Below are 17,256 nucleotides of genomic sequence, written 5' to 3'. Positions count from 1 at the left end.
CGGCGTGTGCCATGCATTTCTATTATTAGCCAGATTCCACCGTAATGTTCACTGCCACAGTTTTGTTCTAATCATTTGCCGTCGGACTAATTTATATTTTCACTACTGAATAAATCAGCATTTTCAGTGAGCATTGAAAGTCAAAATTGTCACTTGAAGCACAGAAAATTCGACTCGGAACTATCTTCTAGTGGAAAGAAACAGAAATAGCGTAAAAGAAATGTTTTCTTCCAGTCAGAGAATAAGGCTTGGTGATAAATACAACTGCTTCACTTTCATTCTTGCTGGAAGGTTAACACCTCGGTGTCTTATCTGAACTGGTGAGCACCAGCCACAAACCAGCCTTTTCCCACAGCACTAGCTGTTGATGCCAGGGTCTGAAGTAAGGCCACGGACACTGGAACCTCCTTGGGCACAAAGGCTGGTATGCTAAGGCTGAGCTCACCGACCTGTATGCTACTCCTCAGTATTTTCTCATTTTGTCCAGATAGAATCATAGACTTACTAAGGTTGGAAAAGACCTCTAAGATCATCAAGTCCAATCATCAGTCCAACACCACCATGCCTACTAAACCATGTCCTGAAGTGCCACGTCTACATGTTTTTTTTAACATCTCCAGGGATGGAGATTCCACCGCTTCCTCGGGCAGCCTGTTCCAACACTTCACCACTCTTTTGGTAAAGAATTTTTTTCTAATTCTAAGTCTCCGCTGGTGTAACTTTAGGCCACTCCCTCTCATCCTATCACTCGTTAATTGGGACAAAACACCCACCTTGTTACAACCTCCTTTCAGGTAGCTGTAGGGAGTGATAAGGTCCCTCAGCCTCCTCTTCTCAAGGCTGAAGAACCCCAGCTCCCTCAGCTGCTCCTCGTAAGACTTGTGCCCCAGACCCTTCACCAGCTTTGTTGCTCTTCTCTGGACACATTCCAGTGTCCTTGTCTTGAGGGGCCCAAAACTCGACACCGTATTCCGAGTGTGGTTTCACTGGCACCAAATATAGATGTTTTACTCCAAGCCCAACTAGCTCACTCTTACAAAAACAGATACAACAATATCGAGATTTTTAACGGTAAATATTTTATTTCTGATGAAAGGCATCTCCTACCTACAGAATACCTCTTTATTACTGAATTACCAAGAACTGGAACAGACAACATATTGTGGTTAAGTCTCTCACAGGGATGCCAGAATTCTGGAGCATAACAGCACTGGAACTCATAAAGGTGCACATAACCCAGATTGGTGGGGATGTGGTGAGCTGTGCTCCCTACCTGTGCTACACCTGTACAGCCACAGCACCTTCTCTGATCTATTGCTTTTCCGTTTAGGCAGGCTGTAGGCTGGCAGTGCTTATGCATCAGCTTTGTTTTGCTCTAAGCATCCTACTAGAATTCAGACTCTTTCCAACAGTTTCTTTATGGCTCCTGTATCACACCTACTGCTGAGTGACCCAGTTACCACAGTTTCAAAACGCTGCTGCAAGATTAAAGGTTTGTAACAAAGACCCTGTGACCTGAGAAATCCAAAAGCTCTGCAAGTACCCAGCTGAGGAACCAGACCTGGCTGCACAGCTTTCCAAGTAAAGGCTCCAACATCTCTTTGCTTGACCAACTGCTTTGAGGCTATTCCTTTTCTCTCCCACAACCCGCTTACACACTACACCAGCCTCTGTCATCTTAACTTACAACACACCACCTGACATATGACATCTACTGTAACAGAAACTCTGGTGTCATGACAGAAGAACCCCCTGAGCTGCTTTTCTCTTTACAACAATGTTAATGTCAGATTTTCAGTAGGTTTAATAAGTCACACCATGAGCTTTCTGTCCACCTGCCCATAACACAAACCTTGTAGTCTCCAACACAGCACTCGGCTCCGACACCTACAATCCGTGAGCTGCAAGATGCTACAGTAAAGGAAATAAACAGCATTGGACTTGAACGTACTATCAGGCTCCTACCAAACTGGAGAAGCAGCACATGTCAATCTCCAGTCACAGATTCCAGCTCTAAAGAGGAAAAGGAACTTTCCCCTCCACCGCTGAGGTGACACAAACAGCTCTAACTAAACTCTACAGCTCACAGATTCAAGAAACTCTATCTCAAAGCACACAAACATAAGACAGGGGCACTTCTAAATCCACACTGGCTTGCCTGTGCGGCACACCTACATAGACAGAGAAAACTTTAAAGGTATTCACTCACGTTTTCTTGAAGGTTCACACCAACGCACGCTGGTCAGTTGAACTCTTCTGTAGTTTTCTTCTTCTCAGCTCCCACCCAGCTACTGAAGAACGGGTCACAGCAGATCTGGTCATCAAATAAGAAACTGCCAGGTGCTCATTTGGTGTGGCCCTCATCAGCTGAGCAGCCTCACCCCACAAATGTGGAGAAAACCAGCTCAGCTGGCTGCTACCTATAGCACAGCCACTCTTAAAGACGACCTGGCTTATGCTTAGGAGCTTTGCTGAGGTGATCAGGAAGGTTAGGAAGACTCCTGGACAAAAACAAAAAGAAGTTGCTGTGTAAAATAGCTCCTCTTCCATCAGAGACCCACCTGTGGATGCCTCTTCTTGCTACAGGAGTTGGAACAGCAAAACAATTTTCACAACACTTTGTACCCCGAGGAACAAAGTGGGCAATGGAACAAAGCTGGCAAGCCCTTATAACATAGAGATGGTTTTCATCTGTGGTCTGTGCATCTCTAGGGGTGCATAGAAGATTGCCCATAGCCTTACAATCACTTTACCATGCCAAGCACTTAAATATTTTAGGAATCCACAAAGTTAAAAAGGTCAATAGTCCACTTAGGGATGTTATCGCAGAAGTCTTCAGCACTAGGGGTTAGGTTATTCAGCAGCCAGGCGTTGTGGTAACACACCCAGCTCGACTCTTGGCATCTTAAGTTAAAACAAAGTCATATTCCTCAAAGTGGTGGTTATAGCTTCAAATGAATATCAATATCTGATACACTTGTAAACCAATCCACATAGTCTCATATGCAGAAAGACTGTATTACTTTTTCATACCGTTACACGTAGCCCACGTATGGGCTAATTTATAAAGGAGACAGCTCCCAATGAAGGAAAAAAAAATCATCAGTGAGCTAAGAGAAGGGATATATGGGCAGGGCTTAGAAATTAACAGCCATGTTTTGCAAATTAATTTTACATACCCACAAATAAATGGTTAAGGTTCAAAAATATAATCCACTGAATAGAGCACACCCCAGTTGGTTCTGTCAGTGCCACAGGTTTGAAGCCAACATTGCAGTTTACTGGTACTCTGTAAAACACGTTCTAATATTTAAAGGCTTAAGCACATGCCTGGTGAGCTACAGGAAAGCACAGATGGGTCATAAAATACCTGGGGGGTTCTTAAAAGTAGTAACAACTGTTGTCACCAAATGTGAGCATAGCAGGGAAAATTGTTTAATGAAATTGGGTAGTGCGAGAGAAGCTTCCACGGGTTACCTGTTGCAGATGGACTTAAACACATTCAAGTGTTAAAACCAGGCATGGAAACGACTAATGTTTTTGCTCCGAAACCTGGTAGTGAAGATCCGAAGTCATTTGTCTGTGTAATTAACTACAATCACTTACTTCTCCCTCTAGCATGACTTTAATAGTTAAAAATCAAATCTGTGCAGAGTGTACTTTATTTGTTCACATTACCTATTTGTGGTCAAAAACCACTTCATCGAACAGTCTCAAAGCATTCTTTTAAAACAAAAGAATTAAACATAGCTTCTGCTAAAAACCCTGCAAGTTACATGGATGCAATATACAGGAGTATAAAAAAAAATCAACAGGATTGTACAGAAAATACTCTCAGAACAGCAAATAAAGATGAGGCGTGTGGGCGTGATCCTGGACTGAACAAATATGAATTAAAAAACAGCTAACAAAATTTAAAAAAAATCCTGAATATCGGTATAAAAGAAGCAAGGATTCAAAGTGCAGGTGCTCCCGTTTTCATTTTAACATAATATTCAGTAAGTTGATACAGGATACTATTCATTTTATATAAAGTGACAGTGTTCTCAATAAGACTTAAACATTCAGATACATTATCTTGCAGATTCTGTTCATTACTGCTACTTTACACTGTTGTAAATGAAGACTTAGACATTACAGAGTTTTATTTTCTTACGCTAACAAGGATATAATAGGTTGGTGGTAAAGGTTAGTTTTAAGAGCTAAGCTATATATGCCGTAGATCCAGCCTTAGGAGTGTATGTGTGTGTGTATATGTATATATATATATTTTATTCAACTTTTAAAAACAGCTTTCAATTTTTAAAAAAGGACTCCACAATCTATTCTGGGACTGCACACACTGCCTTTAGAGTGCACTGGCAAAGCTTCCATGTCCACGGGTGGTTAGGAACACAGCTCCAGACAGGGTCACACTGGAGATCTTTCTTTGGTGGCCACAGCTGGGAAAGGGCTTTCTCTTTGCTGGGTGCAGCCAGAGGCCGCTGAGCCCAGGGAAAGGCAAAACGGGCTCTGCTTTCTGTTCAGAGCAGAAATCATCCCATTTAACCACATTTGCCTGACGTGCCAGCTACGCTCAGGATGCAATTTTCACTTCTATCTGAGCGTACCAGTCTCAAGCAGAGGAAGTCAGGAGCCAGGCAGGTCTCACTGAAGGGATCTTTCATATAGTCAAACAAATAAAACCGAAGCGTATGTTAAAAGCCATTATCCTCTTTGAAAAAAAAAAAAAAATCACATGGAATAGAATTATCCTTCAGCAATATTGCCTGGAACTTAATTTCACCTGAGGTCCTATTCAGGCTGACAGTGTCCCTTTAAATTCTAGGTACTTCCAGTTTTACTTTTTTTATTCCCCAAAATCAGATCTCTATATAGGTCTATTTTAAAAATGCACATAAATATCGGCATTAGGTTTACATTTAGAAATTAAGAACTAATCTTTACCATTTATACTGACAGCAAGGTTAATAATACACACACTTCACTGACAACTGTTATTTTTTTTTCTGTATTTTGAATAAAATTTGCATTTGTGTAACATTTCCCACTGAAGAGTGATTATACTTCAAGATAGTTAAGTTCGCACCCCAACATTTTCACATTAGTGAAAACAATCATGTTTTGAAAATACCAGGGCCTGTGCCAGGTACTAATAAATACAGAATAAAAAAAAATAAATTAAAAAACCCGACTTCCTTTTATCCCGACATAGTAGAGATTTCGTAGTCACTGGCTGAGGTTATTGGTTTACCCATCATCCTTACGTTTTTAGCATTAGTAATCCTAGCCATCATGGACACGGGCTTGTCAAAGTACCTAACCAGCGCTGGCTCAGTCAAAAGAGAGGCTAAAAACTGTTCAAAGGTAATGGCCCAGTCTCTGTCGATGCTAGTGCTCCTACGAAGAGAAGTGGTGTGGTTGCTCCGTACCAAAACGGTGTCTTCACCGATGTCCTCGCAGTGCAGCTTTTCTTCTTCATGCGACCCTGCACTCAGTACTGAGTAGGAGGACATCGAACTATCATCTTTCGTATCGTCATCAGAAATGAGCATGGAAGAACAGGCTCCGTTGTCCCTGGGAGAGTCTTCGAGCTTAATGTCTTCCATCTGCATGCCCAGGGCGCTGTCGGTGCAAACGGCCTCCTCATCACTGGTGACGAGGTTGCTTTGGAACGGCTTGTGCTGTTCGAGGGGGTACTGCTGGTGCTCTTTCTTCTGAAACAGCTCGCTCTGAATAGTTTTGCTGCAGTTGTTACTGCTGCTGTCTGTCTCTTTTGTGGGCTGCACACTGAAGAGCTTACCAACCTCACCTATCTCCAAAAGCAAGCTTGTCACAGCAGCGGTAGCGTGGTACAGATCCTGCTCATTGGGGTCTTCACTGAACATATTGTACATAGTTTTGCACAGTTCAATGAACTGTCCCTAAACACAGAGGGAGGAAACATCATCACTGAGAGAGCTGGGAACAAATCAGACTGAGATCTACTACATCAAAGTCTGGAATGGAGGTACGAGACAATACTTTGTGTGATTAAACTGAAAATGAAATTAATCTAGGTGCAGTCTAGAAAGCATTTTCTATGACTGGGTAGCCAAATGTGTTGCCTCTCTGAAAGCCATCCAGAAGAAACTATTGGATGTTTCTTCCAACACAGGACAAATCTATTTCTCTGCAGCCACAGGAGGGCAACAGAGGGTTAGGAGCGAGACACCTAGTATTCATTTTGGTGGGTTTTCTTGTAGGAATGATGCTGAGCCTAACTAAGGGTCTGATACAACTAAGGAAAAGAAACGACAAATGAAATAAGAGACCTGCAGCACTCCCTTAATTGACAGGCGCAGCTTTATTGGATGCGAGCTTTTTGGAATTCAAAACTCAGCAATGAAATAGGAAGCAGCTCCTTAGGGCTACCTTAAGCAAGAAGCATTGTTCTATAGTGAATAAACCTGTGTGCTCTCGAGGAAAACTGTCCCAGTGAGTCTTCCCTAGCAGCTATGGATCTAAGGAGAATGAGACTGACAGCACAAAAACCAAAACATAAAATGCTTCTTTCAGGTAATGTGTATCAGACATTACGAGCTAGCTGGTGATACTGAGTGTCATATCACCCTTTGTCTAGATATCAAAGTAGTATGTTATCATTCCTATATGCACGTATCTCATTTTTAGGATGTTTGGGGAGCTGAATGACAGTTACAATATGTTAAAAGCAACTGTATTTTGTAATCAGCTAACTGCTTCTCTAGTAAAGAAGTATATGCCTCAAAATAAAACCTTTATTGAATGTTAATATATTGAGTATTTATAGGTATGTGAAGAAAGTTTAAAGCTAATGAAAAATAAGTAAGTGGCAGCAGAAGTACCTGATTCAGTTTGGGCAAGTCCTTTGTGTTTTTTGCTTTGGATTTATTCTCCTGACTCCACATTCTCAGATAATTTCGATTCTCTTGTGAACTCTTCTTGCCTGTTGTCAACAAATTACCCAGAGAGGCAGAGAAAGTCCATAAAGAAACCTTAAATTAATATTTTTGTATCCTTTTCCAAAAGGAGTGTCTTTACAAGAAATGAAAGATATAATTCAAACGGAGACACCATGCATACCTTTCTCTGTTTTCAGACTCACTGTAACAAACCCATCATCTGCTCCTCGTTTGTTCCTGCTGTCTAGGCCAACAACTAGGGAGTGGAGGGGCAGGGGAGAGAAAGATCAGTGTGATTTTAGACACATACATACTTTTCATGTGTCCAGTGCAAAATAAAGAAAATGTTCACACTGCAGGAAATTCAGAGTATAAAGGACAGAACTAAATGATGATTTTTGCTTACTCTTAAATCTGCTGACAAAGTCCATATAATTAATAATATAAATACTAAGACAGAGATCATCTTAGGTTTTATTTGTAAAGTACAATAATCAGCCTGTGTTACCACAACACAACCAGCTTCTAGCATGATATATGTTTGGTGATTATATTAGTATATTTTCTTCTATCTATCAGGACTCAAAATTGCCATCTCTAGTCTATTAATTCTTAGCTGTATTTTCAAACAATCTTCATTCCCCCTGTCATCAGCACCCTGATGACATTATATCTAAGAGTACTTCTGCAATGTACAACCCAGGGAGTTCTTCATGTACACATGCCTTCCCTTCCAAGGACATCGAAGTACACAGAAAGACTGCATACTTGTTTTCACAGAGAATACATCACTTATGAAGTTTAATCTGATAAAAAAGCAGCACCCTAAAAAGACATGTTATCCAAAATGCATTACCTCATATTTGCATACCTGAGACAAAAGATGCCTACCGTGTGTACATTCTGGTGTGATGTCTTCAAAGAAGTACTGAGTAGCTTCAAAAGCAGAGTCTGGCTCTTCTTGCTCAGGGGATGGATCTACGCAATATAATAAAATTCTTCCATTAAAGATTCCACCCTTAATTAAAGTCTAGAATATATTTCCATTGATACATTTAGAATGTAAAAGAAGTAAAATAAAGAAGTAAAAGCATGAGGATGTGATGGGTTAGGAATCGCCTTTTTTCAGCTCACAGGTGATGAACACCTGGACCCGTACTGTCTCCTCCCTGATATCCAGTACTGTCTGACTAGCAAGCAGCTGCTTGCCTTCAGAGGCTGGATTGCCCATCTTCCCATGTCTACTTTCATTACTTTCTTCTGTGCAGCTCAGCGTCTCCCGAGTAGGGCATGAATGCTTTCCTAGCTTGAAACAGTCTGTCATGATTCTGTACGAGCTTACCAGTCCTTGAATACCAGAAGCTGCATTCTTAAAAGTGGATGCCTTCTACAACAGTTCAATAAAACTGTACTTTTTCACAGTTAAATTAGCAGTTCGTTCAAGCCTACCTCCAGCACAGCCAGCTGGGAACAATTAGGGAGACCCGTTCAAAGCACTTGAAGGTAAACGTCCTTCCAAAACTCTTAGATAGCTTTACCAGAGGATGTAAATGTGCACAGGCGGGTGTTGGTCTCTCCATCCAAGCAACAAGCAGTCGGATGAGAGGAAATGGCCACAAGCTGCACCAGGGGAGGCTTAGATTGGATATTAAAAAAAAAATTCTTTACTTAAAGAGTGGTGAAGCATTGGAACAGGCTGTGCGGGGAAGTGGTGGAATCTCTATCCCTGGAGGTGTTCAAAGAACACCTAGATGTGGCAGTTTTGGACATGGTTTAGTAAGCATGGTGGTGTTGGGCTGATGATTGGACTGGAAGAGGTCTTTTCCAACCCTAATGATTCAACAATTCTACAAGAATTAAACTACCCAAACAATTGCAACATACTGAAATCGCAGATTCAGTGAGGACAGCAAGAGGTTTTTTAGGGCACACGTGGCAAGCCAGAGAGGATACACTTCCAGGACATTGCTTTCTTCAGAGGCAAACCTATTTTGAGATGTTTCTGTCCCCTCTCCACACTAAACTGCCTTTCTCATTTAGCTGAGCCCAACAGCTTGTACAGCTCCCTGAAAAGCACATCTATGAAACGATTTCGAGCTTTCCTCTGTAAGCAGTTGTATCAGCCCACAGGGGAAATCAAGTAGAAAGCTTGGGCACAGAAACAAGTAGTCAGGGCACGCAGGAACATTTTAAGCTGGCTTCACGGTTACATAAAGTGATGGCAACGAATGCTGAAGAACACTATATTTGTTATGTGTGGGGGATGCCACCAACTCCAGCTAAACAGTCAAGAGACACATACAAATAGCCAGTTTGTGGCTGGAGCAACAGGGGGCTGCAAGAGTGCTTTCAGACTTGCCAAATCTATGTCTGGTTATGGTAGAAGTATTTCGTATCTCGTATTTTGCTGCTGCAATAATTCCCACAAATTAATTTTTAATTGGGAAGGCTAGACATAAACAACTCTGCTCCAAATTTCTGTTCTCAACTAGGTGACAGCTATTTTAACATCATTTACTTACCAGGCAAAACATGCATTTTATACAGTAGCTTCAGCTTCTCTGTAAGATCTCCATGGCACGCTGCACCTAAATAGCATTATATACAGCAAGTTAACACTCAGTATCCAACGCCTTTCTATTTCTTATTACTACAGTATTTTGCTTTAGATGCTTTTACATTTGCTCTGGAAAGCATTGTAGTCCCTGTATAGCTTGAAATCATAAGGCAGTCACTTGACTTCTAAGATCATATGGTTTGCAGCAGAAAGAGCAAGAGAACACAGACCCCTTTACCCTCAATTTTGTACTTTGACCTTGGGCCCTTCATTACATATCTATTTTGTAATGTTCAAAAATAATCTGTGATCATCACATTACCACTCAGAAAGGCCTCCAGCTGAAAGTTAAGATGACCTTTTTGTGTGGACTTCAAACTTTCTGATCTGAGGATCTAATAACAACATCACATGGTTTAGAACAATAACATGTTTACCAGGAAAAAAAAAAAAAAAAGAGATAAAATCAAGTAAACAGCATTTATCACACAAATCCAGTGATTTATCCATTTCAACCTCTATTCCTTTCTGGTCTACACAAGTAGCTGTATGAAATCCAAAGAGTCTACTGTAGCCCTTCCTTTTAAGTAATTAAACAGATGTTAGCTAATTTTAAAGTACTGAAAAAAACAATAATGACTTCTTCATAAATCTTAGTTATTATGACATGTAATTCATAAATAAATGAATTAACCTTTGTTAATTAGGTCATAGAGACATTTATTTTATCTCACAGGCTACCATGTCAACTTACTTCTGCTATGCAAGCTACGAAGCATGGCTTGGCAAATACTAACCATCACAGCCTACCTTAAAGCTTGAGACTACAGTAATACAGAAGAATAGAGCACATCTGTATTAGCCATTTTGCATTCAACTTGGTCTTTAAGAACGAAACTTCCTTATGTTCCTATCTGGTGTACCACGCCACGCAGGTAATGCTTTCTCTTCTGGCGAAACCATGTCTTGGGTTATGAACCCAGGAACAGGGGGAAGCGTCTCACTGCTATAGGTGATGTGAAACAACCAAAGCACAGAACCGATTGCAGTTCTGCATCCTCCAGCAGCTGCTAGGGATGCATCCACCAAAACAGCATTCATGGCACAGGGTATCTTGTGCCACATGTAGACTTGTTCATCTCCTTGTGTCGAGATATGAAGAGAACTCACATTCCTAGTCCCAACCAGAAATACTTCCTTTCTTGGCACGCTGGAGCCAAATGTCTTAAAACCTTCAACAGGTCTTGTCTTTTTGCAGTACAAATCTCAGATAGTTTTTATCTCACTGTTTTTTATCCAGAAGTTTCAAATTTACTTTGTGGTGAAAGAAAAAACTGTCCTTGGAAGAGAGCATGACTACATCCTTTGACTCTTTCAACCTGAAACAGTGACAGCGAAAGATGTCACCTTCATGCTGTAACAAATGTCCTCACACGCATCTCCTCTTAGCCCTCTCAAGGCTTGACCACCACAGCACAACTAGGAACAACCTTCACTGAGCCCCATTTCTGACCGTTCTTCTCTCAACATTATGCAGGTGTCAAGTCTTTTCTGGACATGATGTCCTATATGCAGTTTCCCCTCATCATCTTTGAGGCCATTAACAAAGTAATTAAACACGGTAGAACTTCATTTTAGTAACACAAAAAAACTTAGTATCAACATCGGCATTGGCTTCAGTTGCCCCTCTCTGGAACACAGGCAAAGAGGTGTGGAGTGTTTGTACAGCATTTAGCTCCCTGAAAAGATGTGAGGAGTGGCGAGGTTAACACTGCTTTCTGAATATCCTCCTGCAACCTATGCTTGCAGAAAAAGCTGCTTTCAGAATAAAAAAATATACACTTAGGTACTCCTTGAGACAGAGTTTTTCACGGTGTCGACTTTTGCACGAGGCTGCAGTCATCAGTGGTCCCTGAAGACGTGGAAGAGCTGCATGCTCCAAGAAGGATTACAAAAACATGAAAGGAGGCAGGAGGCTACTTTGAATCTCTCTTAGCTCACTGGGATCCTGAGTCAACAACTGACATACTATAATCCACTGCGGTATAGGGATGCAGGTGTGAATATGAGTGAACATCCCAAATGGCTCATAACCAAGGCTGACAACAGATTCTGAGCAGTACGCTCCTAGAGCAAAATAAACATGACCATTCCTTCATATGAACTTGCATTAACACATCACAGAGTTAAAATATAGAAAATTATGCTAGGTTGTTCCATCTTGCTCAGTTGAGGCTCTAGAGGCACCTGAAGTAGGAGGTTCTTGAGCTGTTTGCTGCAAGGACTATGAAAAGGTAGTAGTGGAGATTCCCAGTTGCAATTACAGCATGCTCACATCCAAAGGATTTCATGCTGACACAGAAGAAAGGGCCATGAGTCCATGTTGGGACACACGGCGCCTTTCTACCTCCTCTTCCTAGAGCTCTGGAAGGAGTCAGTGGCATCAAAGAGAGGCTTTGAAGGAGCAAATCCTTATGGCTACGTGGAACAAGACCACCGACAGAGAGTTGTGAAAGGAAATGCTTCGGGTGCTATGATTGCTCCAGCTGCCAACAAGCATCCTCTGAGATAGGCCGTGCCTACGAAGTACTTGAATAAGACACTTCCTATTAGAAGGACAAACTGGCCCAAGTCCAATACTGTTGTCTAAAATAAGTAAGAAAAGAGAGGATGGCACCCACAGGTCAAGTCTAGAATGCTCTCTGGGACAGACACGAGAAGAGACAACTCACTTCCCTGTTCAGCAGATGCATCTTGCTCCAACAGAAGATATTGCTCATTTAGGAGACTTTCCTAGCCAAGGCATATTGGGTTGGTGAGGCAGAATGGAGCAGCTGATGTCTGTGGAATTTTTAGAAGTTTGGGGCATGGTGAAATATCCCATGTTGTTTTTGTTGACTGTGTTGCCCTTGCTACTGTTCACGTGCTTCTTAAACAAGAAAGGGGTTGGAGGAGTTAACTTTCTTAAAAAAAAAAAAAGTTAAAAAAAAAAGTTGTCAAGCTGTGCCCAGGCTTTTGGGCTTAGTTTCTGAAAAAAAAACCCATGTTTTTGCAGAATGAGCACTTTCGATTGCTTAGCTCATGGAAGATTTTAGCTCAGTCACGTTGGCTTATAGCCACATTTGTGCATTTTATATCCAATTCTGTTCACAGTGCTCAACACTGTTCCTTGTTCTTATAACCCATTATTGGTTCTAAAAAAAAACATTCTATTTGAACTGTTAGCTGGTTTGATTGTTATTAACAGTATCCTATAAGCAGGAGGAGTAATTAATCCATGGGTCATGTCTCAAAACACCATTAAGTGTTACCTGGCAAACAGGTTGTCAAATACAACTCGGAAGCAGTGTTTGTTTGGGTAGTGTGAAGGGTAGGTGTGCAGTCAGTTTCCCTGTCACACAGCTGTTTTGCTCCTGCAAAAACCACTGCTATACAGAAGTTTCAATGCATGGGTGGTTTTGGAACCCTAATGCTTAAAAATACTGTTACAGAGAGTTGCTGAAAACTAGACTGAGAAACCTTTCCTCTCTCAGAAATGATCAAAATGCAAAGATAGAGCCAATATCAGGTTGCCATGAAATAAATAATATTCCCAGGGAATTAAAAAAAAAAAAAAAGGGGGTGGCCAGGTCCTGCCTCTCATCTTTGCTTCTTCATGCTAATCCTGGGGCCTGCGCCTTCCCTTTGTTGAGATATTGACTTATATCTCTTGAACTCTTTGCTTCTTCAAGACTTGCATCTTCATTAACAACATTCAGCATGAGGTGTGATACCTTCCTCTTACAGAAGGAAACATGTATGGAGGGTGTCAGCAGACTTCTGAAGAGAAGCACTTTTATTTGGGAGCAAACAAAACGAGCATCCTCACTCTACCCTTCCCCTGCCCCTTAGATGTGTAGATAAATTTCTCAAAAGTATTCATCCTGAACGACCAGCGGAGAAAATGTTGTTTCCAGAGCTGGTAGCACTGACAAAACTTATAAATTTCCACAGAAAATACTTTTATTAGAAGTAATCACGTCATTAAGCAAATAAGTTGCATTTTATTTTCATATTGAGAGTTAACTGTCAGGGAAATCCCCAGACCCTAATGGATGTGCAGGCCCTGTGTGGTCCATCTCCGAGCGTGACAGACTGCTGACTGGATGCAGTCTGTCATCTGTGGATGACACCTACTGAGTGTGGCACCTACTGAGACCAGTCTAAGCCCCAGTGGGAACTGCAAGACAAAATAAAGTGAATGGCAGCATGAACAGCTCTTAAAACAAAGGTAACATGCAAATTAGTGTATGTTCAACTCAGACTCGTTATTTGATAGCTAATAAAACATCTGTGTTTCTGAAGGACTGTCTCCCCTTCAGAAACAAACCATTTTGGTCAGACTGTTTTGAGTGTGCTGTGAATTCTTACTTAGCCCAGAGACGAATTCACGAAAGTTGATGAGCAGGTCTCCATTTTCATCAAGAAGCCTGAATAAGCGCGCAGCTAATACATCTGAATGAGTTCCACACGCCCAAGGAAAGAGGAGAGCAAACATCCCCTTGAATTGCTCAAAGTCAATCCGGTACTGCTCCAGATAAGGCAGGCTGGGATCATGCCGGTCGATAGCATTGCTGTTTCCTCCCCAGTAGCAGCTAGTCAGATGTTCTGCCTGAACAGAAGGCAAATGCTGTGAGATTGCCATTACCTCTGTAAACAACTCATTGCTGTCAATGATAAAAAAATCCGAACAACTTGTACATTCATTCTTAAAACCACACAAGACTAACAGATGTATTTCCATCTACCCGGCTCTTGCACTTCTGCAAGAGGTCTCTCCTCTAACCAGCACAAAAAAAAGACATTCCTTTACAAAAAAAAGAAGATAAAGCAAAACTGTTTTCTGCCTCCCAGGCAGATAAAGCATTGACATATCTGTCTTGAATGGAGCAGTAAGCAGCTGCGACTTGTGTATATGCACAGGCTTATTGCGCTTAGTCACGTCCTTCAATCTCACCACATGGGAAAGTCAGAAAGTGGGGTTTAATTAAGTTTTTAATGTTAGGGCATATGAAAATAGCTGTTTATTTTAAATACTTTTTGTTGAACTGTATAGTCTCAAAAATACATAAATATATATATAAGTTCTTTCAGTCTTACTGAAGTCAGTGAAAGTTCTGGAGCTGATTATGGTGCAATCCAATTCAAAATGATTCAGAAGCAGAGAGAAAGAGACTCTACCACCACACGGTGAACAACTGGGGTGGGACTGCCCGACTGTCTCACTGATTCCACAGAAGACTGGAAGAAGGCACTGTAGGATTTGGTCAATTCTAAGACCTAACATTATGGGCAGGAAATTGGAAGGAAAGAAATTCTTCATGTTATACCAAAAAAATCTCCGTTATAACAAAATGGAGGAAGAAGTATCTTGCTTTAAGGCACGAAGGTGAAGCTAAACCATTTTAGCTGATCATCTTTAAACTTGTGGATCTAACAGTATTGCTGTATAATGAACTTACAGAGACACATGACTTCGTGACACTAAATCTCCACGCAATGCAGCATACATTAAAGCATTAACAATGCCAAAAATCACCTCCTGTGATATGGAAGTGTTAACATATGCAAGTTCCTAAAGACTGATCAAAAGCCTATCTATATATTCACTTTTTTGTTATTATAGTTTTCATTAGTATATTTTTTTTTTCCATGGACAAATCATAGAATAGTTTGGGTTGGAAGGGACCTTAAAGATCACCCAGTTCCAAACCCCCTGCCATGGGCAGGAACACCTCCCACCAGATCAGGCTGCCCAAGGCCCCATCCAACCTGGCCTTGGACACCTCCAGGGATGGGGCAGCCACAGCTTCCCTGGGCAACCTGTGCCAGTGCCTCACCACTGTCATAGTGAAGAAATTTTTCTTAATGTCTAGTCTAAATCTGCCCTCTCCAATTTATACCCATTGCCCATAGTCCTATCAGAAATCATTTCGTAAATTACTTATTTCCTGAGCTTTTAAAAACATGTTGTTGGGTTTTTTTTCTATATCCAATAACATAGCAGCTAATTCAAATCTGTATTAAGATACCTGATCATAAGTAATTCTTATAATATGCAGTCTTTAGAGAAGAAAAAGCCCTATATAAAAAATAAACATTTCTATTTCCTGTGGAGACATGATCTTATCTTCACTTAACTTTACCTTGAAAAGAGCATACAGTTCCTCCAGTTCATCAATAGTAAAAGAAGTCTCTGTCACAATAGTTCGCACCTTTTGAAACATAACAGCAACAGTTATGCGTTTGAAATCCATGTCTCATTGAAAAGCCGATTTTAATTTCAGAAACTGACTGACCTTAATCTTTGAAAAGAACATTATTTCAGTACTTACCACATTGCGCTTTGTAGTATCTTCAAGGGTTTGAATAACTTTCAGCCTTTGTTTGAATCTCATCTGTTCAATTAAATCTGCTCGGATACTTCCAAATTTCTTAAAAGAGAAAAAGTAGTACAAGATTGTCTGTGCACTATTTGGAATACTTAGTTTGCCTTTAATATATTTAAGAAATTAATTTAATTATGTGATAATGTTATGTTTAAAAAACTGGTGCTAAGGCATTTTTCTAACACATGGAAAAGTTAAAAGACCTTAGGAACATATCATCAGATTTTATTTTTCCCAACAACTTATTTTCATTTAATTCAAAAGGTTTGTATTAAGTTACAAAACCTCAAATTTCAAACCATAGTCTCAGTAGCTAGAACCTTCTTCCTTTGGCACATCTCTATGAACAGATTGTTTCATAACTCCTTCTGCAGGATTTAATTTCAGCTTGCCCTGGAATATCTCGATTGCTACAGAGAGAAGATATTTGGACCAACTAGACCTCTCACACTGCAGACAGTACAGCAGTCCTTACATTCATAAGGATCTGAAATCGAGCATCAAGAATGCAACTCCCATTAGGAAGAAGATTGTCCAAAATGCACAAGTCTTATTTTCTCAGGGTTTTATTCACAATCCACATACCAGCCTCAGGGAGCTCCAGCATATACTATGGAAGCATCCCAGAGGAAAATTTATTAGGAATAATATTCCATGTTGTCATACGTAGAGGAATACCTAACCTCTAAGGATTCTTTTTGTGAACTATAAGAAAAAACCACTTGCAAACACATAGTTAGACGTGCACAGATGACCAGCAGGAACACTAACGTCAGACACCAAGTACGCTGCACATAAAACTAAAAGGTTGTGTCAAGATACACTTCCCTACAGGATGGATTTATGTTTCCAGTGCAAGTGCATCTACACAAGCAGGTCATAACTTGTTCACACATTTTTGGGTGATCAAATTAACACTAAAGCTGTGATGCTACTTGCACCTTTATCATGCACCTCAGGAGTAAAAAGATGTTTTGTGTACTTGGAATACTTTGCAACTAAAGAAGTCTTTTGGAAAAATGTAATCTAGATAAACGTCCATGAATATAAAGCATCACAGAGGTCACAAAACCTTGAAAAAGAGAAATCTTTTGTGGCTTTCAGGCCACAGCTACTCCAGTAATCATCGGGGCTTATTCTCTGGTCTGGAGTCCAAATGAGGTGGTCTGCTCACATCCATACAACTAAACCTCACGTAGCCTACAGAAGAGGAAGGTTGCATGCGATTACATTCTGGGAATGGTCTCTTGCTCATGTTAACTTTCAAATCACACAAGGCATTTTGGGAAGCGTGTCACTTGTTCTAGGTCAAACCCGTATCAAATCTTTCAGCAGTTTCAGTTGTTCA

The 17,256-nt window shown here is 40.7% G+C and overlaps 1 protein-coding gene across 1 annotated transcript in view; it reads right to left on the bottom strand.

Moving 5' to 3' along the window:
- Positions 1-3,123: 3,123 nt before the first annotated feature.
- Positions 3,124-17,256, bottom strand: part of TBC1D9 (TBC1 domain family member 9) — a 55,270-nt gene continuing 41,137 nt past the window's right edge. Inside the window, exons 14-21 of the mRNA XM_054065972.1 lie at positions 15,855-15,953; positions 15,666-15,734; positions 13,891-14,131; positions 9,446-9,511; positions 7,815-7,901; positions 7,105-7,179; positions 6,867-6,967; positions 3,124-5,924 (exon numbers count right to left, since the gene is read on the bottom strand). Coding sequence (XP_053921947.1) covers positions 5,202-5,924; positions 6,867-6,967; positions 7,105-7,179; positions 7,815-7,901; positions 9,446-9,511; positions 13,891-14,131; positions 15,666-15,734; positions 15,855-15,953 — 1,461 coding nt within the window. The 3' untranslated portion in view covers positions 3,124-5,201. The remainder of the gene's footprint in view (positions 5,925-6,866; positions 6,968-7,104; positions 7,180-7,814; positions 7,902-9,445; positions 9,512-13,890; positions 14,132-15,665; positions 15,735-15,854; positions 15,954-17,256) is intronic.

This window comes from Cuculus canorus, chromosome 4, assembly GCF_017976375.1.
Source record: "Cuculus canorus isolate bCucCan1 chromosome 4, bCucCan1.pri, whole genome shotgun sequence".
Classification (NCBI taxonomy): Eukaryota; Metazoa; Chordata; class Aves; order Cuculiformes; family Cuculidae; genus Cuculus; species Cuculus canorus.
This window is presented reverse-complemented; position numbering and strand designations above follow the sequence as displayed.